The sequence below is a fragment of the Zonotrichia leucophrys genome, chromosome 10, assembly GCF_028769735.1.
Source record: "Zonotrichia leucophrys gambelii isolate GWCS_2022_RI chromosome 10, RI_Zleu_2.0, whole genome shotgun sequence".
NCBI lineage: Eukaryota > Metazoa > Chordata > Aves > Passeriformes > Passerellidae > Zonotrichia > Zonotrichia leucophrys.
Genome location: NC_088180.1, coordinates 3,221,246 through 3,246,761, shown reverse-complemented (window position 1 = coordinate 3,246,761; position 25,516 = coordinate 3,221,246). Strand labels below are relative to the sequence as shown.

General features: G+C 58.7%; 2 protein-coding genes across 7 annotated transcripts; one reads left to right on the top strand and one right to left on the bottom strand.

The window, feature by feature from the left end:
- Positions 1 to 829: 829 nt before the first annotated feature.
- Positions 830 to 9,031, top strand: INSYN1 (inhibitory synaptic factor 1). Its single transcript, XM_064722356.1, has 4 exons — positions 830 to 951; positions 2,335 to 2,502; positions 3,176 to 3,695; positions 8,278 to 9,031. The coding sequence occupies exons 3-4, from the start codon at positions 3,477 to 3,479 to the stop codon at positions 8,911 to 8,913; spliced, it is 855 nt and encodes a 284-aa protein (XP_064578426.1). The 5' UTR covers positions 830 to 951; positions 2,335 to 2,502; positions 3,176 to 3,476; the 3' UTR covers positions 8,914 to 9,031.
- Positions 9,032 to 11,372: 2,341 nt separating this feature from the next.
- CD276 (CD276 molecule) lies at positions 11,373 to 25,223 on the bottom strand. Of its 6 annotated transcripts, XM_064722540.1 has the most exons (10): positions 25,156 to 25,223; positions 20,850 to 20,967; positions 19,457 to 19,807; positions 17,608 to 17,904; positions 15,354 to 15,494; positions 14,476 to 14,517; positions 13,673 to 13,708; positions 12,620 to 13,012; positions 12,152 to 12,320; positions 11,373 to 12,049 (listed from the first exon to the last, which is right to left on the bottom strand). In XM_064722540.1, the coding sequence occupies exons 2-8, from the start codon at positions 20,887 to 20,889 to the stop codon at positions 12,990 to 12,992; spliced, it is 930 nt and encodes a 309-aa protein (XP_064578610.1). In that variant the 5' UTR covers positions 20,890 to 20,967; positions 25,156 to 25,223; the 3' UTR covers positions 11,373 to 12,049; positions 12,152 to 12,320; positions 12,620 to 12,989. The 6 variants fall into 6 exon arrangements, with proteins under 6 accessions (XP_064578610.1, XP_064578609.1, XP_064578607.1 ...); XM_064722539.1 differs by having other exon boundaries at positions 11,373 to 12,320; positions 12,586 to 13,012; XM_064722537.1 differs by having other exon boundaries at positions 11,373 to 12,320.
- Between the last annotated feature and the right edge of the window lie 293 nt (positions 25,224 to 25,516).

Below are 25,516 nucleotides of genomic sequence, written 5' to 3'. Positions count from 1 at the left end.
TCCATCCATCCATCCATCCATCCATGGATGTTTCTCTTTCTTAGGATGGCTCTCCCCCATCCCAGCTGAGTTTTTCCTAAATCCCACAAAAACCATTCCCAAATTCCCGTAGAGAGGAGGCAGGGGGACCATCTTTGAAGAAAGGGGGAAAAAGCAGGAAAAGGGAGACACATCCCAAGGGAACGTCCCCATGCTGCCTCAGTTTTCTGAGATCCTATTTTCACTCCCTGCCCTCTCCATCCTTTCTCCATCCCGGCTCCATCCCCTCTCCATTCCAGCTGCATCTCCTCTCCATCCCCTCCCCATCCCCATCCCCGCTCCATTCCCGCTCCATTCCTGCTCCATCCCCTCTCCATCCTTGCTCCCTCCACGCTCCATTCCTGCTCCATTCCCGCTCCATCCCCTCTCCATCTCCTCTCCATCCCCTCTCCATCCTGTTCCATCCCTGCTCCATCCTCGCTCCTTCCCTGCTCCATTCCCTCTCTGTTCCTGCTCCATCCCCACTCCATCCCCGCTCCATCCCTGCTCCATCCCCTCTCCATTCTCACTCTATCCCTGCTCCATCTCCTCTCCATCCCCGCTCCATCTCCTCTCCATTCCCGCTCCCTCCCCTCCATCCCCTCTCCATCCCCACTCCATCTCCTCTCCATCCCACTCCATCTCCTCTCCATCCCCGCTCCATCCCCGCTCCATCCCCTCTCCATCCCCTCTCCATCCCCTCTCCGTCCCCGCTCCGTTCCCGCTCCCGGTGCCTTTAATTCCCGTTTTCCCGGCGCAGGCCCGGCCCCTCCGGTGACACAGCAGCGCCAGCGCGGGGCCGGGCGGAGCGCGGCGAGGCTGCGGCCGGAGCGGGGCCGGGCCGGGCCCTCCGCCGCTCATGGCCCTGCCCGGGGCCCGCTCCGCCCGCCCGGAGCCCGGGGACAGCCCGGCCCTGAGCCCGCAGCGCCGCCGGTGCGTCCGGGGAGGGCCCGGGACGGGCGGCACCGCGGGGAGGCTCCGGGGCGTCCCGGGGGAGCGGGAGCGGGGATGGGAGCACCGGGGGAGGCTCCGCCCGCCCCGAGCGCGGGGACAGCCCGGCCCTGGCGAGCCCGCAGCGCCGCCGGGGCGTCCCGGGGGTCCCGGAGAGGGGAACCGGGGATGGAGAGGGGATGCGGGAATTGGGGAATGGGGATGCGGGGATGGAGGATGCAGGGAGCGGGAAGCGGGAATGGAGGAAGCGGGGATGAAGGATTCGGGAACCGGGAATGGAGGAACCAGGAACGGAGGATTCAGGAATAGGGGATGGAGGATGTGGGAACAGGGTATGGGGGATCTGGGACGGAAGAACCGGGCATGGAGGATTCGGGAATAGGGAATGAAGGCTCCGGGGATGGAGGACGCGGGAAGAGGGAATGGAGGAAGCGTGAATGGAGGAACCGGGGATGGAGGACGCGGGAACCGGGGATGGAGGCTCGGGGAATGGAGGATGAGAGCGGCGGAGACAGACGCAGGGGGATGCGGGGAGCGGGAATGGGGAATCCGGGAAGAGGGGATGGAGGATGAAAGCGTCGGGGCTGGAGGATTCGGGAATAGGGGATGGAGGATTCGGAGAGCGGGGCTGGCAGCTGCGGATACCGGCACCCTCCATTCCCGGAGCCCCGGAGGACGCGGGGATCGGGGCTGGGGGATGCCGGTATCGGGAATGGAGGTTGTACCGGGGATGTACCGGTACCGGGGATGGGGGATGCCTCTGTCGGGGCTGGGGGATGCCGGTATCGGGAATAGGGGATGCCGATACCGGGGCTGGGGGGTGCCGGTACTGGGGACGGGGGATGGCGGTACCGGGGAGGAGGGATACCGAATGGAGGATGTACCGGGAATGTACCGGTACCGGGGCTGGGGAATGGCGCTGCCGGGGCTGGGAGATGCCGGTACAGAGGATGGGAGATGCCGGTACCGGGGCTGGGGGATGCCGGTACCGGGGCTGGGGGATGCCGGTACCGGGAATAGGAGATGCCGGTACCGGGGCTGGGGGATGCCGGTACCGGGGCTGGGTGATGTACCGGGAATGGGGGATGCCGGTACCGGCGAGGGAAACGCGGCCCTACCGGCTCCCCCTCCCCGTGCGCGCTCCCGAACCGGCTCCCCCGCCCCGCCCCGCTCCCCCCGCGCCGTTCCCGGTTCCCGGGGGGCACTCGGGGGCACGGCGCGTTCTCCCCCCGCCGGGGCCGGGGCGGGGCCGGGATCCGGAGGGGGGATGGCGGCGGGAGGGGCCCCGGGGCCGCTGCCACCCCCCCGTGGGGCTGTCCCCGCCGGTAACGTGTCCCCGCCGGTAACGTGTCCCCCCCGCGGCAGCGAGCGGAGCAGAGCGGCCCCGGCCCCCGCGGAAAAGCCCTGAGGGAGGCGGGAGCCGGCGGCGAGGAGGAGGAGGAGGAGGAGGGGGAGGAAGCGAGGGAAGGAGCCAGGGGAAAACAGGAGCGGGAAGAGCTCGGAGCGGAGCCCGGGAGCGGCCGGAGCGCGCCGGTGAGTGCGGAGTGTCCCCGCGTCCCCCGGGGTGTCCTGTCCGTGTCCCTCTGTCCCTGTGGGTGTCCCTATGTGTCCCTCTGTCCCTGCGTGTCCCTCTCCCTGTGCGTGTCCCTCTGTCCCCCTGGGTGTCCCTCTGTCCCTGTCCATGTCCTCCCGTCCCTCTGGATGTCCCTCCTTCCCTCTGGGTGTCCCTCTGTCCCTGCGTGTCCCTCTCCCTGTGCGTGTCCCTCTGTTCTTCTGTGTGTGTCCCTGTCTCTCTGTCCCCCTGTCCCTGTGTGTGTCTCTCTGTCCCTGTCCATGACCTCCCGTCCCTCTGGATGTCCCCATGTCCCTGTGGTGTCCTCTGTCCTCTGGATGTCCCTCTGTCCCTCTGGATGTCCCCATGTCCCTGTGTGTGTCCCCCGTCCCTGTGCGTGTCCCTCTGTCCCTCTGGATGTCCCTCTGTCCCCCTGTGTGTCCCCCTGTCCCTCTGGGTGTCCATCCCCCCAGAGGTCCCACTGCACCCAGGCTCAGCCTGGGGACACTGAGGGAGGCCACAGGGGGGGTGACATTCCAGCGATATTCCCAGCGACATTCCCAGGCCCCATCCTGCCCCCCCATAAACCGGGGGAAGGAGTGGCCAGAGCCCTTCCCAAGCATCTTCCCGGCCCTTGTCCCTCTGTCCCCGCAGGAGGACAGCCGGACACCCCCGCAGCCAACACCGGACCCGCCGCCCCTCCTCGGCGACACCGCGCCTCCCTTTCCCGCTGGGATCCCGGCAAACCCCCTCCTCTCCTCCTCCTCCTCCTCCTCCTGCTCCTCCTGCTGCTCCTGCTCCGGCTGCCAGCAGCGGTGTCACCGCAGGGCCACCGGCGGAGCGTCCCCGCATGGTGCGGCCGTGAGCGGCGGCGTTAAGATGGTGAGAGCTGCCCGGGCCGGGCCGGGCGGGGAGCAGCGGCATGGACACCGGCCCGGCCGCCGCCTAGGGCACGATGGACTCGCGGAGCCGCCGGGATGCGCAGCGCACGGAGCGGCCCGGCCCCGGCACCGCCGGCACCGGCAGCACCGGCAGCACCGGCACCGGCACCGGCAGCGGCCCTAGCGAGGGCGAGGGAGAGCGGGAGCGCATCCGCGGCCGCATGAGGATGGTGATCGGGCAGCTCGAGGGCATCCTGAGGGAGCTCAAGGAGGTGGCCAAGGAGCTCCGAGAGGTGCGGAAATCCCGGGAGAACCCTGAGCATGAAACGGGAAGGGGTTGGTAACCGGGTTTGGCCGTTCCTGGCTCCAGATGGGGCAGCGGCGGGGGGGAATTTCCCTGAGGTGGATTCCCAAAAGACAGAAGGAGATTTGGGTGTCCCTGAGGTGGATGTGCAAAAGACAGGAAGAAATTTGGGTGTCCCTTTCCAAAAGAGAGGAGGAAATTCGGGTGTCCCTAGGCTGGATTTCCAAAAGAGAGAAGGAAATTTGGAAGTCCCTGAGGTGGATTTCCAAAAGACAGGAGGAAATTTGAGTGTCAGAGAAGAGGAAATTTGGATGTCTCTGGGCTAGATTTCCAGAAGAGAGGAGGAAATTTGTGTCAGAAAGGAGTAAATTTGGAAGTCCCTTAGGTGGATTTCCAAAAGAGAGGAGGAAATTTGGAAGTCGCTGAGGTGGATTTCCAAAAAAAGAGAGGAAATCCAGGAGCTCCTGAAGTGGATTTCCATAAAAAGGAAGAAATTCGGATCTTCCTGGGCTGAATTTCCAGAAGAGAGGAGGAATTTCAGGAGTTCCTCATTGGTGGCTCCAAGCTGAGGTGGATTGAGGTCCCCTCAGGGCCACCAAAGTGTCCTGGAATTGTGACATTGGGATGAGTCCATGGAGGATTTGGGAATGTCCATCCCAGTGTCCATCTCTGCTTGGGGCCACCAAATATCCTGGCAGTTGTGCATTGGGGTGTCCCCATGGAGCCACCATGGAATCTTTGGAATGTCCCTGGCTGGTGGCTCCGAGCCAAAGTGGGATCATGGATTGGGGTCCCTCAGGGCCACCAAAGTGTCCTGAACTTGTGACATCCTGATTTTCCTGGTCTCCCTCCTTCCTTCCCATCCCTTTGTGTCCAGAATCATTCCCGGCCGTTCTGCGTGGGGAAAAAGATTATTAAAATCCTTGGATGGAAAAAATCCTGTTCAAATCCCCCAAAAATTCCCATGGGAAGGGCCCATCCTCTCTGGAATTTCTGGAATGGGATCAAAGGGGTTCCCTGCCAGCCTTTTCCATGGAAAAATCCTGTTGGTGATTCTCCATGGGAATAAATCCCCCAATAATGCTGAGATCAATAGGGCATTAACTGGGAATGCTTGGGAAGGTCCAGGGATTGTTATCCCAAAAATAACAGCTTTGGGGGAGGGTTGGGAATTATTTAGGAGCAGGGTTTTGGGGAATTTTGGGAGCTGGATTTGGGGGATTTTGGGAATAAGTTTGGGGGATTTTGGGGAGCTGTGTTTTGGGGGATTTGGGAGCTGGGTTTGTGGGATTTTGGGAGCAGTTTTGGTGGGATCCAGGCCTGGATCTCTCTATCCTGGGCTTGGATTGACTTCCAAATCCTCTTCCCAAATCCCTGTGGGGGTGGAGGGGCCATCAGATCCCATCCTTTGATCCCACTGGATTTCAAACCCTTGATCCCATCAGATCCCAGCCTTGGATCCCATCAGATCCCACCCCTTTGATCCCATTGGATCCCATCCCTTGGATCCCACCAATTCCCATCGTTTGATCTCATTGGATCTCAAGCCCTTGATCCCATCAGATCCCATCCTTTGATCCATTGGATCTCAAACCATTGATCCTATCCAATCCCATCCCTAGGATCCCATCAGATCCCTTCTTTTGATCCCATTGGATTCCATCCCTTGTATCCCATCAGACCCCAACTCTTTGGATCCCGACATCCCAGTCCTTTGATCCCATCAGATCCCATCCCTTTGATCCTGATATCTCAACCCTCTGACCCCATCAGATCCCACCCTTGGATCCGACTGGATCCCACCCCTCTGATCCCAGCCCAAAATCCAGGATCTGGAGCCACCAATCCCAACCCCCAGCTTGGCCTACAGCCAAAATTCCCAAAATCCCATAAAAACAAGGATGGGGCTCCAGCTGTCCCACATCTGCCTGAGCTGGGTGGGAACATTCCAGATGGGATTTAATTGGGAAGCTCCTGGGAACTCCCCCCAGTTCCCTGGGAATATCTCCAGGGATTCATCCCAAACACCCTCATGTGCTTGGAGGGAATAATTTCCCCCAAATTCCCTCATCCCAAACCTCCTCCCCTGCTTGTGGGGGACGAATCTTTCCCAGTTTCCTGGGAATTTGTTCCCTACAAGTAGGAAAGTGGGTTTGGGATTAATCCCTGGGGATATTCCCAGGGAACTGGGGGGATTTTTTCCCCTATAAGCACATGACAAGGTGTGGGATGAATCCATGGGGATGTTCCCAGGGAACTGGGAGGGATTTTCCCCCCTATAACCAGGGGAGAACATTTGGGGTGAATCCCTGGGGATATTCCTGGGAAATTGGGGGGAACTTTCCCCCTCCAAGCTGGAAAAGCTCCGCCAGCCTCGATGAGGGAGGAAAAGGGGGGAGCAAATCCCAAATCCTTCTTTCCGTGTTAATCCCCCGCGGGAGCCGAGTGTCAGCGGGGGATTTAACCCCCGGCTTAAAATAGGGAATGATCCTAAAAATAGCCCGGAGTGACACTAATCCTGCGGTGGGGACAGCCACAAGTGACACCAATCCTGACATGGGGACGGGATTGGGATTGGGATGGGGACAGCTGTGAGTGGCATCAATCCCAGGATGGGGACAGGATTGGGATGTGTCTGGAATGGGGACAGCCGTGACACCAGTCCTGGGATGGGGCTGGTACTGGGATTGGGATGAGGACAGGACTGGGATGGGGACGGGATTGGGATGGGGACAGCCGTGACACCAGTCCTGGGATGGGGACAGGATCAGGATGGGGACAGGATCGGGATGGGGACAGGATTGGGATGGAGACAGTGACAAGTGACACCAGTCTTGGGATGGGGACAGGACTGGGATGGCAATGGCCATGAGTGGCACCAATAACAGGTGATTGGGATTGGCATTGGCATTGGGATTGGCATTGGCATTGGGATTGGCATTGGGATGCACCTCCTGCTGTCCCTGCTCGATCCCAGTCCCTTCAGTGAGGCTGAGAAGGGACCTCAGGTGACAGGGACATGCTGGCCCTGTCCCAGAGCTGAAATTCCCATTGGGAACAGAGGGAATCCCATTCCAGCAGAACTGTTGGTAATAGGGTATTCCCAAAGATTCCCAGACTCTTTCCCAATTTTTCCTTGTCCCAAAAATAAAGAGGTCAGAAAAAAGCTTTTTTTACTCTCTTTCTCAAGTTTAGCCCTTCCTTTCCCAAAAGAGAAGAAAAAATAAAAGGAAAAGGGATCTGGAAAGGGAAAAAGGAGTTTTCCTGATTTCCAGGCTTCCCTGGGGATATTCCCAACAAGCTTCAAAGCCAAAGCTTGAGGGAAGGAGGGATCCTACTATCTCTGGCAGTTTTGGGGTGGGAAAACAAAACAGAAATCCAAGGGGAGGAGTTGGGACCATCCTTCCATCCATCCATCCATCCATCATCCATCATCCATCCATCCATCCATCCATCCATCCATCCATCCATCCATCCATCCATCCATCCATCCATCATCCATCCATCATCCATCCATCCATCCATCCATCCATCCATCCATCATCCATCCCTCCATCATCCATCCATCCATCCATCCATCCATCCATCCATCCATCCATCCATCATCCATCCATCCCTCATCCATCCCTCCATCATCCATCCATCCATCCCTCCATCATCCATCCATCCATCCATCCATCATCCATCCATCCATCCGTCCATCCATCCATCATCCATCCATCATCCATCCCTCCATCCATCCATCATCCATCCATCCATCCATCCATCCACCCATCTATTCATCATTGATCCATCCATCCATCCATCCATTCATCTATTCATCATCCATCCATCCATCCATCCATCCATCCATCCATCCATCATCCATCCATCCATCCCTCCATCATCCATCCATCCATCCATCCATCATCCATCCATCCATCCATCCATCTATCCATCGTCCATCCATCATCCATGAATCCATCCATCCATCCATCCATCCATCTATTCATCATCGATCCATCCATCCATCCATCCATCCCTCCATCATCCATCCATCATCCATCCATCCATCCATCCATCCATCATCCATCCATCATCCATCCGTCCATCATCCATCCATCCATCCATCCATCCATCCATCCATCATCCATCCATCCATCATCCATCCATCCATCCATCCATCCATCCATCCATCCATCATCCATCCATCCATCCACCCATCTATTCATCATTGATCCATCCATCCATCCATCCATCCATCCATCCATTCATCTATTCATCATCCATCCATCCATCCATGCATCCATGCATCCATCTTCCATCCATCCATCATCCATCCATCCATCCATCCACCCATCTATTCATCATCGATCGATCCATCCATCCATCCGTCCATCCATCCATCCATCCATCCATCCATCATCCATCCATCATCCATCCATCATCCATCCATCCATCCATCCATCCATCCATCCATCCATTCATCTATTCATCATCCATCCATCCATCCATCCATCCATCCATTCATCTATTCATCATCCATCCATCCATCTATCCATCCATCCCCGTGTCCATCTCTCTCTCCACAGGTCGTGTCCCAGATTGACCGCCTGACGTCGGACTTTGCTCTGGACCTGGAGCCGGACGCTTGGACTCCGGCCACGGCCAGCAGCACGTCCAGCAGCGACCGGGGCGGCGCCAGCCTCGAGTTGGGCCCGCTGGACTTCGCCGCCTCCGACGTCCTCTCGGACAGCTGGGAATTCTGCTCCTTCCTGGACGCCTCCACGCCCTCGGACCCCGGCGACTGCCCGGAGCCCCCGCGGCCGCCGCCAGCCCGGCTGATGAACGGGGGGGTCCCCGTGGCCAACGGCCCCCGCGGGGGCGGCGGGACCCCGGATTCCTCCAGCGAGGAATGCTTTGGGAGCGCCGCCGTTCCCAAAATCCCGGCCCAGCGGCCGGCGGGGACGCGGGAGCGCGTCCGCTTCAGTGACAAGGTGCTCTATCACGCCCTGTGCTGCGACGACGATGGTGACGCCGACGACAGCGCCGACATTCCCGATGATCCTGCCAGGAAGGGGCCTCGGGAGCAGCTCCCGAGAAACCAGGGCATGATCCCGATCCGCAGGGCCATGAGGAACAGCAGCACCCAGACCGTGGCCGATAAGAGCACGCAGACGTTGCTGCCGTACGTCCCGGCCAGGCAGAGAATTCCCAACAAAAACTGAGCCCGGATCCGGGTTTGGAAAGGGTTTGGGGGAGGGGGAAAATCCCTGGGAAAGGGGCTGGAAAAGATCTATATATAAATATAAATATATATTTCAATAAATCCGTACTCCTCATAAACGCCGAGTGAGAAGGTGGCAACAAATATCCCGGTATCGCCATATCCTGGTGTCTCAATATCCTGATATTCCAATATCCCGACGGTTTTCCAGGCTCAGGGAATTTTAAATGTTTTTTTTTCTACTGGATCGAAGGAGCTCAATAAATCATCCAGCACAGAGAAATCCCAACCATGACACAGATGTGCCAGGAGGGGCTGGCCTCCATTCTGGAGGGCAGGAATGGGGCATGGATTGGAATGTGGGAATGCTGGAGGGGTTGGCAGGATCGAGGAGGGGGAAATTCCCTTCTCTGGGATGCGTTATCCCTGTTTGGTTTAGGGAAAATCAGTGGGGTCAGACATTTGTGGCTGAGGGGATTTGGGAGGGCTCCAGGATGTCACTGGAATGTCAGTGGAATATCATTCCCAAATCCAAGAGGAACAACAAGGGGGTCACCAAAACCCCCAGGAATGAGGACCTGTCCTTGGGAACTCCTTCCCCCTGAATTCCCAACTTTTCCAGCAGAAATATCCCTGATCCCAAGTCCTGCATCCACCTGAAAAAAGCCCCGCTTTTCCTGAGCTCCCTAATCCTGCTTTTCCACATTCAAACGCTGATTTTTCAGAGAAAGAAATCAGGTCCTGCTTGGAACCAAAGGAATCTAGAGCTCCAAATCCACCCTGGGCGTTTTTCCGAGGTATCCAAAGGGGTCGGAGCAGCAGCTGCTCCCAGGACAATGCTCCCGTGTCCTTCCCGCCGGCACCTCATCCTGCAGGGACACATTTCCATCCCAGAGCATTCCTGGCACGAGGCTTTTCCAAGGTTTTTCCGAGCCAAAAACGCCACCTCGGCTCCTGATGGTCAATCCGGGTGGAAAGAGCTGCATTCCCGAGCAGCTTTGGGGTCGGAAAGCAATGCAGAAATCCAAGGGGAAGAGCTGGGACTGACCATCCATCCATCCATCCATCATCTATCCATCCATCCCACCATCTCTCCATCCATCCATGGATCCATCCATTCATTCATTCATTGATCGGTTGATCCATCATCCATCCATCCATCCATCCATCCATGGATCAATGTATCCATCCATCCATTCGCTGATCAATTGATCCATCCATCCATCCATGGATCCATCCCACCATCTCTCCATCCATCCATGGATCCATCCATTCATTCATTCATTGATCGGTTGATCCATCCATCCATCCATGGATCCATCCCTCCATCCATCCATCCACCAATCCATCCATCCATCCATCCATCCATCCCGGTGTCATCCCAGAGCCGGGACCGCAGGATATGCGAAATTCCTCTCAATCCGATCCCAGTCCAAGCAGGGTGAAACGAGCTTTTCCCCCAAATGGTGCTGGATCTGACATTTTGTTTTTTGGGACTGCTGGGGAGGTCCAGCCTGGGAGCATCCTGGGTTCCCATAGAAACATCCCACACTCCGTCCTGATGCTGGGGATGGATGTGGCGCTCCCAGGGAGCTCTGTTATCCCAGGACACCAGGCATGGGTGGGCAGAGCCTGGAGCGCTGTCCTGGCAGGGAATGGGCTTGGCACGTCCCCAGCTCCCGACAGGATCTGGGGGACAGGGACAATGACGAGGACATGGCCGGGAGAGCCTGGCGGGCCACAGCTGGCTGTGGGAGGGTGAGGGGGCCTGGCTGGCCACCATGGCCCTGTGGTGTCTTCCCACAGCCCTTGGGAGCTCCTGGGCTCCAGGGATCACCAGGAATGGGCAAAGAGGGGATCCGAGGGTGTGGCCGAATGGGCGTGGCTGTAACGGGTGGAGTTGTTCTTCATTCAGGCTGGAGATCAAATCCCGGGATGGAGCCACCATCCATCCCTCTCCATCCCAGCCTGAGGCCAGCAGGCTTCTCCCAGGCTGGATTTTGGGAATGTTCTCCCATCAGGATGCTGAGCTCGGGGAAGGACAACCAAAAACATTCCCCAGAGGGTATTCAGGAAGGGGCTTGGGAAGGATCCCCTGGGAATTCCCACCCCACGAGGATGGATCCCCCAGGAATTCCCACCACATCAGGAAGGATCCCTGGGAATTCCCACCCCATGGGGAAGGACTGCCCGAGAATTCCCACCCCATCAGGAAGGATCCTCCAGGAATTCCCACCCCATGGGGAAGGATCCCTTGGGAATTCCCACCCCATCTTGGCAGAGGGATTTAATTTAGGAGCCAGCTCGGGCATTCCTTTGGGATTTTCCTCCTTGTGCTGGGGCTCCAACAGGCCCTGGAAATCTTTTCCTCCGGGAATCCCAACCCTTACACCGTTCCCAGCCAAACCCTGTAGAGGACACGGAGCCAGGAGGGATCGACCAACACGGTCCCAAATTTATTTGTCAAGGCACGAGAAACCCTCCGGATCCCGGATTTTAAAGAAGGATTCAACCCAAGGAGCCCTTGGGGACTTCCCGCACTCCAGGACAGCAGCACTCGGGGTGTCCCCACGTCCCCAACAGCGCTGGGGGACCCTGGATGCACCCGGAGCCCCCAGTCCCATGGGAATGACGAGCTGGGGATGTCCCCAGAGGTGTCCCCACAGCAGGACCTCACCCGGCCAGCGGGTGCCCCCTTCCCAAAAACGCCCCGGGATCGTTCCCAGTGGGACAAACCCCGCCGGGATCCAGCGGATAAGGCCAGGCTGAGTCCGGAGGGACTCGGGGAGTGGGAAAAGGAGCGTGGGAAGGGGCTCCGGGAGCTCCCCGTGATCCAGCCGCCATTCCCGAGGCTCCGGGCTTGGGAAGGGCAGGGAAAGGCGCCCGGGGCAGCACCAGAGCAGGGAAAGGGGAATGTCCCCCTGGGATGGACACGCAGAGGGACACGGGGACACCGGGCAGATCCCCACCCGCCTTTCCCGGGAAGGACGGGAGGCGGGAACGGGAATGGGGTGGGGCAGGCGGCAGCTCCGGGTCCTCCCTGCTGGGGCACCGAGGTGTCACTGCCCCAGGGTTGTCACCACCCTGGGGGTGTCACTGCCCAGAAGGGGTGTCACTGTCCCGGGGGTGTCACCGGCCTGGAAGTGTCACTGCTCCAGGGGTGTCACCGCCCCGGGGATGTGGCTGTCTGGGGGTTGTCACCAGCTTGGAGGTGTCACTGCCCCAGGGTTGTCACCAACCCAGGGGTGTCACTGTCCCGGGGGTGTCACCACTCCAGGGGTGCCACCGACCAGGGGGTGCCACCACTCCAGGGGTGTCACCGCCCCAGGGATGTGGCTGTCTGGGGGTTGTCACTGCCCCAGGGGTGTCACCGGCCTGGAGGTGTCACCAGCTTGGAGGTGTCACTGCCTCGAGGTGTCACTGCCCAGAGGGGGTGTCACTGACCCAGGGTGTTGCTGTCCCAGAGGTGTCACCGCTCCAGGGGTGTCACCGACCTAGGGGTGTCACCGCCAAGAGGTGCCACTGCCCCGGGGTGTCACTGCTCCAGGGGTGTCACCACCCCGGGATGTGGCTGTCTGGGGTTGTCACCACCCCAGGGTGTCACCGGCCTGGATGTGTCACCACCTTGGAGGTGTTACTGCCCCAGGGTTGTCCCACCCAGGGTTGTCACTGCCCCAGGGTTGTCACTGCCCCAGGGTTGTCACCACCCCAGGGTTGTCACTGCCCCAGGGTTGTCACCACCCCAGGGATGTCACTGCCCCAGGGTTGTCGCCAGTTTGGAGGTGTCACTGCCCAGAGGGGGTGTCACTGACCCAGGGTGTTGCTGTCCCGGAGGTGTCACCACTCCAGGGGTGTCACCGATCGGGAGGTGTCACTGCCAAGAGGTGCCACTGCCCCGGGGTGTCACCGCTCCAGGGATGTCACCACACGTGTCGCCGGCCCTGGGGTGTCATTGCCCTGGGGGCGTCACCGGCCTGGAGGTGTCACCATGCCAGCGGTGTCACCACCAAGAGATGCCACTGCCCCGGGGGTGTCGCCTGCTGGCTCGGGGACAGGTGGGCGGGGCCGGGGCTGCCGTCAATCAATCTCCTGCTCCCGACCTGGGCGGGGGAAAGGGAATTGAGGGGGAAAACATGGAATTGCCGGCACGGGGAAGGGAATTGATAAATCAACAGCTTAATGAGCTAATGAATTAATAAATCAGTAGAGTAATGAATTAATGGATTAACTGATGAGTGGATTAATGGATTAATAAATTATTAAATTAATAAATCAACAAACCAATGAATTGTTAAATGAATAAATTGATAAATTAATACATTAAAATTGATAAATTAATACATTAATGGATTATTGGGGCTGCAGCTTGGAAAACTCTGGATGCTTTTCCAGGCTGGGAAAACTCTGGATCTTTTTCATTCTGGGAAAACTCTGGATCCTTTTCCAACCCCAGCAATTCCCATCATCCCAGAAAATCCACGGAAACCCCCCCAAAAAACCCCAAATTCCTTCCAGGGTTGGGTGTGGGGAGGTTTTTCCCCATCCAGAGTGGCCGGCAAAAGGAGGGATGCAGGAGCCACTGGATGCAAGGAAAAACTGGGAAAAAATGGGAAAAACTGGGAAAAGGGGAAATGGAAGACCATTGGGAAAATGAAAATAGGGAGGGGAAAATACCCCTTGAAACCTGACAAATGTTTTCCACGCGGATTTTAGGGAGAAAACTGGAATTATCCTGGATTTGGCAGAAAAAATCCACTCACCCTCTCTGCTCTCCGTGTTTTCCAGCAGCTGCAGAGCTGGAAAAAGAGAAAAACATCTTGTGGTCAATCCCATCCCATTCCCAAAGGAAACAGCTCCAAAATCCCATTTTTTTGGGGATAAACCCCAAAAGCGACCCCAATTCCCAATTTTCCTGCAGAATTCCCAGGGTTTGGTCCTGTGCCAGTGGATAAAGGGAATCCCCAGGAACACCATGGAGCTGCTGGATGCTGGAAAATTATGGGATTGGGAGGTTTGATTTGGGAATTCTGACATTAAGGAATTGGGAGGTTTTATTAAGGAATTTTATCATTTTATTAAGGAATGGGGAGGTTTGATTTGGGAATTGGGAGATTTTATTAAGGAATTGAGAGGTTTTATTATGGAATTCTGTCATTTCATTAAGGAATTGGGAGATTTTATTAAGGAATGAGGAGATTTTATTAAGGAATTTGGAGGTTTTATTCAGGAATTGGGAGGTTTTATCAAGAAATTCTGTCATTTTATTAAGGGATTGAGAGGTTTTATTTGGGAATTTGGAGGCTTTATTCAGGAATTTAAAGGTTTTATTAAGGAATGGGGAGGTTTTATTTGGGAATTGGGAGATTTTATTAAGGAGCTGGGAGATTTTATTATGGAATTCTGTCATTTAATTAAGGAATGGGGATGTTTTCTTTGGGAATGGGGAGGTTTATTAAGGAGTAGGGAGGTTTTATTTGGGAATGGGGAGGTTTATCCAGGATCAGGGGTGTCAGAAAATTGGGAATAGGGAAGGGGCCACCCCGAACCAGGATGGGGCACCCACCTGTCTTGGGCTCCTCCCCCTCCTCATCCCGCTCCTCTGGCCCTGGAAAACAACGATCCCGAGGTGGGAACCCCATTCCCGGGATTCTGGGGGTGCCCCTTGGAGCATCCTGGCCTTTTCAGGGCACCGCATTCCCAAAAATCCCAACGGGAAAAGCCCCAGCTCTGAGGGACAGCGGTGGGTTTGGCACAGCTAAAAACCACCTGGAGAGGAATCCCTGGATCCCCCAAAACCTGGGATACCCCAAACTGGGAGGCTCTTCCCTCCCTCCAGCACCCACGAGGACCCCAGGAAATTCCCACCCCCTGCTGCTGTTCCTGGGAGCAAAATCCATGGAAAAATCCCATGGAAAAAGGAAATTCCCAAGAGAAACTGGGAGCAAAATCCATGAAAAAAAGGCATTCCCAAGGGAAAGTGGGAGCAAAATTCATGGGAAAAATCCATGATAAAAAGGTCATTTCCAAGAGAAACTGGGAGCAAATCTATGGAGAAAAGGTCATTCCCAATAGAAACTGGGAGTGAATCCATGAAAAAACTCATGGAAAAAAGGTCATTCCCAAGAGAAACGGGGAGCAAAATCCATGGAAAAAACCCATGGAAAAAGGCAATTCCCAAAGGAAACTGGAAACAAAATCCATGGACAAAATCCATGGAAAAAAGGTCATTCCTGAGGGTGGCAGAGCCATTCTGGGAGCTTTTTTGGGAACAAATCCCCTTTGGTGCAAACACCACCCCATAAAAATGTGGAATACGACCCAAAAATGGGAGAAGGCACCAGAGATGCGCTGGCCATGGGAAAAGGGGACACGTGTGGCAGTGCCACCCCCTGGTGTCCCCCTGGTGCCATCCGTCCCCTTGCGGCCTTTCCCGGGATTCACCTGTACGCTCCTCATCCTCCCGGCAGCTCTCCCGGATCTTCTGGTGGCACACGAAGGCCAGGACGCCCAGCAGGGCCACCACGCACACGGCCAGGGCCACTGTCACCCACAGGGCCACCGCCGGGAATGCCAGGGGCTGGCCTTGCGGGGAGGGACGGAAAAGGGCCTGGATCAGCACCCGGGAATGCCGGGGTGACCCCACAGCCAGGGTGATCCCGTATCTGGGGTGATCCCATAACTAGGGTGATCCCATACCCAGGGTGATCCCACATCCAGGTAATCCCACTTCAGGGTGACCCCTAATCATCCAGGGTGAATCCCACATCCAGAGTAATATCCGACACATCCAGGGTGATCCCAATCCATGAGTAATCCCCATATCCAAGGGTGACCCATACCCAGGGTGATCCCACATCTGGAGTGATCCCATACCCAGGGTGATCCCACATCCAGGGTGACCCAACATCCAGGATGATCCCACATCTGGGGTGACCCCATATCCAGGGTAATCCACATCTGGAGTGATCCCATATCCAGGGTGATCCCACATCCAGGATGATCCCACATCCGGGGTGACCCCATATCTGGGGTGATCCCACATCCAGGGTGACCCCACATCCAGGGTGACCCCACATTCAGGACGATCCCATATCCAGGATGGTTCAATATCCAGGGTGACCCCACATCTGGGGTGGTCCAACACCCAAAATCCAGGATGACCCAACTTTGAGGGTGATCCCACATCCAGGATGACCCCATACCCACAATGATCCAGGGTGACCCCACATCCAGGACAACCCAACAGTGAGGGTGAGCCCACGCCCACAGTGATCCAGGATGATCCAGGGTGACCCCACATCCAGGCTGGACCACAACCCAGCCCCAGGAGCTGCTTCCTGGGGGCATGGAATGTCCCCATGGAAGACTTAAATGTCACCTGCTGCCACCCCCTGCCATGGCAGTGCCACCTCCCACTGTCCCAGGCTGCTCCAAGCCCTGTCCCACCTGGCCTGGGATGGGGACAGGAATCCAAGGACAGCCACAGCACTCTGGGAATGCCAGCCCAGCCAGGAATCCCTTCCCAACACCCACGCTCTGGGTGGCTTTGGGTGCCAGTGCCACCTCCCCCAGCCCTCCTGGGTGCCACCATTGTCACCTTCCCCAGCTCCTCCTGGGTGGCTTTGGGTGACATTGTCACCACGGCCACCTCCCCCAATGTCTCCTGGGTGGCTTGGATGTCCACTGTCACCTCCCCAGCCAGCTCTCTGGGTGCCAGTGTCACCTCCCCAGCCCCTACCTGGGATGGCACCCCCGGATGGGCAGCGCCACCACGGTCACCTCCCCCAGCTCTCCTGCAGGTTCTTGTTGGCATGCCACCTCCCCCAGCTCTCCTAGCTTGCTTTGGGTGTCAGTGCCACCATGGTCACCTCCCCCAGCCCCTCCTGGCAGTCTCTGTGTGCCAGTGCCACCTCCCCCAGACTTCCTGGGTGGCTTTGGCTGCCACTACCACCTCCCCCAGCCCTCCTGGCTGGCTTTGGATGCCATTGCCACCTCCCCAGCCCCTCCTGGCAGTCTCTGTGTGGCAGTGTCCCCTCCCCAGCCCCTCCTGGCTGTCTCTGTGTGCCAATGTCCCCTCCCCAGCCCCTCCTGGCTGTCTCTGTGTGCCAATGTCCCCTCCCCAGCCCTCCTGGCTGTCTCTGTGTGCCACTGCCACCTCCCCAGCCCCTGCTGGCTGTCTCTGTGTGGCAGTGTCCCCTCCCCAGCCCCTCCTGGCAGTCTCTGTGTGGCAGTGTCCCCTCCCAGCCCCTCCTGGCAGTCTCTGTGTGGCAGTGTCCCCTCCCCAGCCCTCCTGGCTAGTCTCTGTGTGCATGTCCCCTCCCCAGCCCTCGTGGCAGTCTCTGTGTGGCAGTGTCCCCTCCCCAGCCCATGCCTGCTGTCTCTGTGTGCAATGTCCCCTCCCAGCCCTCGTGGCAGTCTCTGTGTGGCAGTGTCCCCTCCCAGCCCCTCCTGGCTGTCTCTGTGTGGCAGTGTCCCCTCCCAGCCCCTCCTGGCTGTCTCTGTGTGGCAGTGTCCCCTCCCCAGCCCCTCTGACTGTCTCTGTGTGGCAGTGTCCCCTCCCCAGCCCTCCTGGCAGTCTCTGTGTGGCAGTGTCCCCTCCCAGCCCCTCCTGGCAGTCTCTGTGTGGCAGTGTCCCCTCCCCAGCCCCTCCTGGCAGTCTCTGTGTGGCAGTGTCCCCTCCCCAGCCCTGGCTCACCCGTGATGGTGACCGAGGCGTGGCCGTGCTGGCGCAGCGCGGCGTTGAGCACCAGGCACGAGTAGGTGACGTTGGGCTCCACCAGCACGCGCAGGACGCTGCGCACCTCGAAGAGCCCCTCCTCGTTGGCCACCTGCCACGTGGTGACGTTGGCGGTCAGGTTGGCACCCCGGCTGTCCTGCCACAGCACGCTGGCCTCGGGGTAGCCGCGGGACGCGTGGCACGTCACCTCGGCCACGTCGCCCGGCTTCAGGTCCTTGCTGGGCTCCAGGTGCACGCTGGGCTTGGAGTAGGGAGCTGTGGGGACAGGGGGGACAGCAGTGAGGATTGGGAGCAGGAGCGGGGCCAGCTAGGATTGGGATGGGATCTTGCAGCTGCCAGGATTGGGATCTTCCAGTGCCAAGCCCATCCTCAGCTGAGGGTCACCATCAGCTGAAGTGGTCCCACAGCCAGGAACCTCAGCAGGGCATGGATTGCACTGCCCAGGGAACATTTTGGGGGTGATGAAGGGAAAAGGGACTAGATAGGATTGGGATGGGGAACTGGCCAGCCAGGATGGGCACCAGATTGCTCTTCCAGTGCCAACCCATCCTGGCTGAGGGTCACATCAGCTGAATGGCCCACCCCTCCTGTTGATCCCAGGGAACATTTTGGAGAGGAGCTAGGGGGGACAATGGAGGTGAGGGATTGGAGATGGGAGCTGGGCCAGCCCTGTAGATGAAGCTCAAACCCATCTCAGCTGAGGGTCACTGCGGCCCAAATGGCCCTCACTCGGTTGACTGCCCAGGGAAGATTTTGGGAGGTGCTGGGGGACAAGAAGGAAGGAGAGATAGGATTGGGATGGGGCGAAACCCGGGGACCAGCGCCATTGGGAACGATGCCAACCCATCCTCGGCTGAGGGTCACCATCAGCTGAAGTGGTCCCACAGCCAGGAACCTCAGCAGGGCATGGATTGCACTGCCCAGGGAACATTCTGGGGATAAGGGGGGGACTGATGTGAGGATTGGGATGGGGAGCTTGGCCAGCCAGGATTGGGACAAGCTCTTCCAGCTGCCAAACCCATCCTCAGCTGACGGTCACTGCTGGTCCCTTAGCTGAGAGTCTCAGCAGGGCATGGATCACGCTGCCCAGGGAATATTTTGGGGACAAGAGGGGACCCAAGTGAGGATTGAGATGGGGAGCTGGGCCAGCCCTGAGATGAAGCTAAACCCATCCTCAGCTGAGGGTCACCGCCAGCTGAGGTGGGCCCACAGCCAGGAGCCTCAGCAGGGCATGGATTGCACTGCCCAGGGAACATTTTGGGGAGGTGCTGCAGGGGACAAGAAGGGACCAGAATAGGGATTGGGATGGGGAGCTGGGCCAGCCCTGATCAGGATGAGCTCTTTCAGCTGCCAAACCCATCCTCAGCTAAGGGTCACTGCTGGCCAAAATGGCCCCTCTCTGTTGATCCCCTGGGAACATTTTGGAGAGGAGCTGTGGGGGACAAGAGGGAAACGGAGAGAGGATTGAGATGGGGAGCTGGGTCAGCCCTGAGATGAAGCTAAACCCATTCTCAGCTGAGGGTCACTCCTGGCCAAGGTGGCCCCTCAGCCATGAGCCTCAGCAGGGCAAGGATTGCACTGCCCAGGGAACATTTTGGGGACAAGGGGGGACTGGAGTGAGGATTGGGATGGGGAGCTGGGCCAGCCAGGATTGGGATCTTCCAGCTGCCAAACCCATCCTCAGCTAAGGGACAGCACCAGCTGAGGAGGTCCCACAGCCAGGAGCTTCAGCAGGACATGGATTGCACTGCCCAGGGAACATTTTGGGGCAGCACAGCCACCACTCCCCAGCTCCAGCGTCCCTCACCTGCCACCTGCAGCGCCACGGCGGCGCTGTCGTAGTCGCGCACGCGCACGAAGCAGGTGAAGCTGCCCTCGTCGGCGATGCGCACGCGGCGCAGCAGCAGCGACACGTTGCCCCGCTGCAGCTGGTCGTAGAAGAGCGCCGTGCGGTTGGCGTAGCCCTGGCCCTGGTCCTGCAGGCGGTCCTGGCCCCCGGAGAACTCGTGCACCAGGCGCTTGGTGTCCGTCAGCTGCCAGATGAGGCTGAGCTGGGCCACGCTGAAGTTGGCCTCGGGAGAGAAGGAGCACAGCAGGGTGGCGTCCTGGCCAAACAGGGCCACCACGGGCTCCTCCGGCACCTGGATCTCCATGGCGCCTGCGGGAGGGGATGGGGACACGCTGTGACAGCTGCAGGAGAACCTCCTGGGTTCTGCTCCTGGGTGGGGTCTGAGAAAATTGAGGGATGCCCGTGGGAGGGACACGTGGACAGGTGGCATCTCAGGACTGTCCCCAGCTATGCCATCCTGATGGAAGGGGGACAGTTCCATATCCAGCACCAAACTGGGGCACCTTCGGCTGCCAGGAGCACCCAAACATGGATAACACCCAAGCAAGTCCATGGGAGGGACACGTGGGCAGGTGGCATCTCAGGGCTGTCCCCAGCCATGCCACCCTGATGGAAGGGGGACAATCCCACATCTAGCACCAAACTGGAGCACCTTCAGTTGCCAGGAGCAGCCATGGGCACCCAAACCTGCTCAAGGGCACAGAGCCCAAATTGTCCCCACGGGGACAGGATGGCTGGTGGCAGTGGTGGGGACACGGTCCCCAGGGGGAGCCAGCCCTGGCCAGGCTGGCAGCGCTAGGTGGCACCAGTGCTCCAGCACGGTGCCAGCTGGGGTGGCACAGCACGATTCCAGCTCATCCCAGTGCCATGGCACGATTCCAGCTCATCCAGTGCCATGGCACGATTCCAGCTCATCCCAGTGCCCTGGAATGATTCCAGCCCCATCCCAGTGCCTGGTACAATTTCAGCCCCATCCCAGTGCCACAGAATTATTTCAGCCCCATCCCAGTGCCCTGGCACGATTCCAGCCCCATCCCAGTGCCATGGCACAATTCCAGCCCCATCCCAGTAACAAGGGAAGGGATAACAATGAACACCAGGAGCCAGCCTGGCTGGAACTGCGGTGGCACTGCCAGCTGCTCTCCTGGGAATGGGGATCCACCAGGATTGAGTGACCCCGTGTTGGAAGGAGCTGTCCCCTGCCAGGAGGTGCCACCTGAGGCTGTCACCCCACGGAGCACCAATCCAGGAGAAACACCCAGTGGGAGATGCCAGCTCAGGGCACGGCTCTGTCGGGACTGGGTGGCACTGGGGACATCTCTTGTGAGGTGGTGCCACCAGCCCCACTCACCTGCCAGGCCGAGTGCCAGGATGAGCAGCGGGAAGGGCATCCTTGGCACGGGAAAAGCCGGGATGAGGGAGCAGGAGTGGGAATTCTGGTGGGGAGGAGCCTCTCTGGGAACCCGGAGCTGAGGGAAAACACAAGGAAAGGTTGGGATGGTGCTGGGATGAAGGGACAGAGCGAAGGAAGGGAACAGGTTGGGGATCCCACAGCATTCCCAGGGATCCCATGGCATTCCCAGGGATCTCACGGCATTCCCAGAGATCTCATGGCATTCCCAAGGATTCCACACCAGCTATTCCCAGGGATCCCACACCAACCATTCCCATGGATCCCACTGCAGCCACTCCCAGGGATCCGGGGGATCCCACACCAGCCATTCCTGGGGAGCACCACCCCATCAGACACCACAGGAAGGGGTTCAGCTCCAGCCTGGCATGGCCAGAGGGATTGCTGCATTCCCAGCACCAACGGAGCTGGTGAGTTGGCAGCAGCAGCTGTGCCCCAGGGAAGCCACGTGAGCCCCTTCCCTTCCCTTCCCTTCCCTTCCCTTCCCTTCCCTTCCTTCCCTTCCCTTCCCTTCCCTTCCCTTCCCTTCCCTTCCCTTCCCTTCCCTTCCCTTCCCTTCCCTTCCCTTCCCTTCCCTTCCCTTCCCTTCCCTTCCCTTCTTCCCTTCCCTTCCCTTCCCTTCCCTTCCCTTCCCTTCCCTTCCCTTCCCTTCCCTTCCCTTCCCTTCCCTTCCCTTCCCTTCCCTTCCCTTCCCTTCCCGCCCGCTCCAGTCCCGTGCTCCAAGCGGAGCTCCCAGGGGCCGGGATTTCGCTCCAAGCCCAGCGGGAGCAGCTCCAAGGGACGGGGCTGCGGATTCCCGGCAGCTCCGGGGCAGCGAGGCTCAGCCCTGCCCGCAGGGAGGCAGGAAAGCTCCGGGAAGCGTGCCAGGAGCAGGGGAAGGTGAGGGCAGAGCGCCCGGCCCCGCTGGATTCCCGAGGCGCCGCAGCGTGACCCGCGCTGCTCCCGCCGCAGGAACTAGCTCCGGGCAGCGGCGCCACTGTGTCCCCTCCCTGTCACCTCGTAACCTCCCTGTGTCCCACTGTGTCCCCTCCCTGTCCCCTCCCTGTGTCCCACTGTGTCCCCTCCCTGTCACCTCCCCGGGCCATCCCTGGGTCCTACTGTGTCCCCTCCCTGTCACCTCCCTGTGTCCCACTGTGTCCCCTCCCTGTTCCCTCCCTGAGCCATCCCGGGTCCCACTGTGTCCCCTCCCTGGGTCCCACTGTGTCCCCTCCCTGGGTCCCACTGTGTCCCCTCCCTGGGCCATGCCAACCCATCCCAGGGTCCTGCTGGGACCTGTGCCTGTGGGGTCACAGCACTGTCACATCTGTAGGGTCACAGCACTGTCCCTTCCCTGTCCTATCCCATTCCACGGTTCCTCTGTATCCTGTCCCTGTGCCAGCAAATCCCAGCGTACCGATATGTCCTGTCCCTGTCCCCTCCCTGTGCCATCCCATCCCAGCGTCCCACTGTGTCCTGTCCCTGTCCCATCCCATCCCAGGGTCCCGCTGCATCCTGTCCCTGTACTCTCTCTGTCCCCTGCCATCCCAGGGTCCCACTCTATCTCCTCTCTGTCCCATCCCATCCCAGGGTCCTGCTGTGTCCCCTCCCTGTCCCCTCTCTGTCCCATCCCATCCCATCCCATCCCATCCCATCCCATCCCATCCCATCCCATCCCATCCCATCCCAGGGTCCTGTTCTGTCCCCTTTGTGTCCCCTCCCTGTCCCAGCCCATGCCAGGGTCCCTGCCCAGAGCCCCTGGCACTGTCACCGCCACCCCTGTGGCTCCCACGGGGAAACTGAGGCACGAGGGGAAACTGAGGCACAAAGAGGGAAAAAGGTCCAGGGAATGGGGAAACTGAGGCACAAAGAGGAAACTGAGGTATGGGGGAAACTGAGGTATAGAGGGAAACTGAGGCACAGGGAATGGGGAAACTGAGGCCCATTTCTACCCCAAGAGCCCTAAGAATGCTTCCCCTCTCCTTCTCTCCCAAGCACGAGGGAAAACGACCAATCCAGGATTTTTCCCACCCCCTGTCCCGAACTTTTCCCAACCAAACCCATCCCAGGCAGCCGGGAAGGAGGGAAAGGGCGATGGGGGAAGAGGGAAACCCTGACTCATCCCCCTTGGAACCCTCCCCTTTTCCTGGGCACATGGAACAAATCCTCTCTTCCCTACAGTGACCCTACAGTTCCTGCCACAGTGTCACAGGAAGGTGACCGCTGTGTCCCCAACCCTCCTGCTGCCACCACCGTGCCGGGACTCAGTTTCCCCAAGACCTCAAGTGGGGATAGAAGGAATCCCACAAAAACTTCCCTCCAGAAAGCCAAGGAATAATTAAATCCCCCAGAACCACACCTCACCCGTTCCCTGTTTTTTTATAATCCCAAATTATCCCCCGGGGTCCAGGGAGAAGTCCTGGCCTCCCACTGACCATGTGCAAGCCCCGAGGAAGCTGTTAACCCTTTCAGTGCTTCAATCCTCCCCCGGGTGAGAGAAAGGAACAAGATGTTAAAGAACAACATGAAGACATCGAAATGGATGAAAAAGAAATCCCAAATGGGAGGGATGAGGAGGTGCCTTAATTTTAGGATTAAAATCCTCTTGTAAGCTATGGAGAAAATACCCTTTTTCCCTATAACACATGAAACGATGGGGAGAGGAAGGGTTCAAATTAATATTGAGCAAAGGCCTCCATGCTAAAGTAAGCAGAAGTTTAAACAGAGAAAAAGAAAAGAGTGATGAGACCCTGTGGCCCCAGGAAGGAAAAGAAAAAAAATCTCTGTTCCCAGAGATTAAGATAATTTTAAAGATAGATAATGAGAACTTTTACCTTTAAATATCTTTAAAACAATACCCCATAAATGAGCACAACCCATAAACAAGCTGTGGGAAGGCTTGTAGGAAATAAGAGGGGCTTCAGGATTACAAATAATAAATTTCAGATAATAAATTTCCCTGGGCAGTTGCTATTTGTAAAAGAACCACGAGAGAACTCGCAAAAAAAGTCTCCATAACATCAACAAGGAAGACTTCTCTCCTTAAGTGAACTAAAGAAAGATCATTTCAGAAGCAGAAAACGAAATAAAAATGTAATTTTTGGGGTGCCTGGCTCAGCCCCCTCTGTCCCTCTCCTCGAGCCAAAAGCCAGGCTCTGCTCAGCACTATTTTTAGGTCCTGCTCAAGCTGTGGGCGTGCAGCAGCAATGCCTCACGTGGGACTGTGGGGATGGGGTGTGGAAAGAGGGGACACAGCCCCCAAATCCCATCGGGGGTTTGGGGTGGGGTGTTGGGGGCTAGGAAGGGACGAGGATTCAGGGTGACACCTGGCAGGAGGAAGGGATGAGGATTTGGGGTGATACTGGGAGGAGGAAGGGATTTGGGGTGCAATACTGGGAAGGAGGAAGAGATGAGGATCTGGGGTGCAATACACGACAGACGGAAGGGACACAGATTTGGGGCGCGATACTGGGGAGGCAGAAGGGATTTGGGGTGATACTGGGAAGGAGGAAGGGATGAAGAGTTGGGGTGCAATACTGGAAGGAGGAAGGGATGAAGATTTGAGGTGCAATATGTGACAGAAGGAAGGGACAAAGATTTGGGGTGCAATACTGGGAAGGAGGAAGGGACAAGGATTTGGGGTGCAATAGTTGACAGAACGAAGGGACACGGATTTGGGGCGATCCTTGCCGGGAGGAAGGGATTGGAACTCGGGGTGATCCTTGCCGGGAGGAAGGGATTGGAACTCGGGGTGATCCTTGCCGGGAGGAAGGGATTGGAACTCGGGGTGATCCTTGCCGGGAGGAAGGGATTGGAACTCGGGGTGATCCTTGCCGGGAGGAAGGGATTGCGACTCGGGATGCCCCAGTGGGCCGGAGCGAGGCTGGGCGGGCTCTCCCTTGTCTCGGCGGGGGAAAAGGGGAACGAGCGCTTCCTCCCGGCACCGCCTTCAGCCCCGCATACCCAAGAGGGCGCTTCCAGTGGGATTCCCGAGCATCCCGGGGTGCCACCCACCCCTGCCTGCACCCCAGGGACTGGGGAGGACCCCGCAGCCCCCCAACCCCCGTGGGGCTCTCTGAATCCCCCGGGGGAGCCCCATTCATTCCTCCCTCCCTCCTTTCTCCCCCGTCCGCCCGGAACCCCGCCCGGAGCCGAGCGCGGCCCGCGGGACGGACACGGAGCGGGGCTGGAGCCGCGGCTCCCCCGGGCTGGGCCGGGCCCGCTGCGGCCGCCCCGCGCCCCCCGAGCCCCCCGGAGCCCCCGCACTCACCGGGGCCGCGGCGGAGGCAGCGCGGGCGGCGGGCGGCGGCCCCGGCACGATTGGCTACGAGCGCTTCCTGCCGGGAACGGGCGGGAGGAGCCTGGAGCGGGACACCGAGCCAGGGGATTGGGGAGCTGGGAGCGGGACACCGAGCCAGGGATTGGGGAGCCGGAATGGGGATTGGGGAGCCGGGAATGGGACACGGAGCCAGGGATTGGGGAGCCGGGAATGGGACACCGAGCCAGGGGATTGGGGAGCCTGGAGCGGGACACGGAGCCAGGGATTGGGGAGCCGGGAATGGGACACGGAGCCAGGGATTGGGGAGCCGGGAGCGGGACACGGAGCCAGGGATTGGGGAGCCGGGAATGGG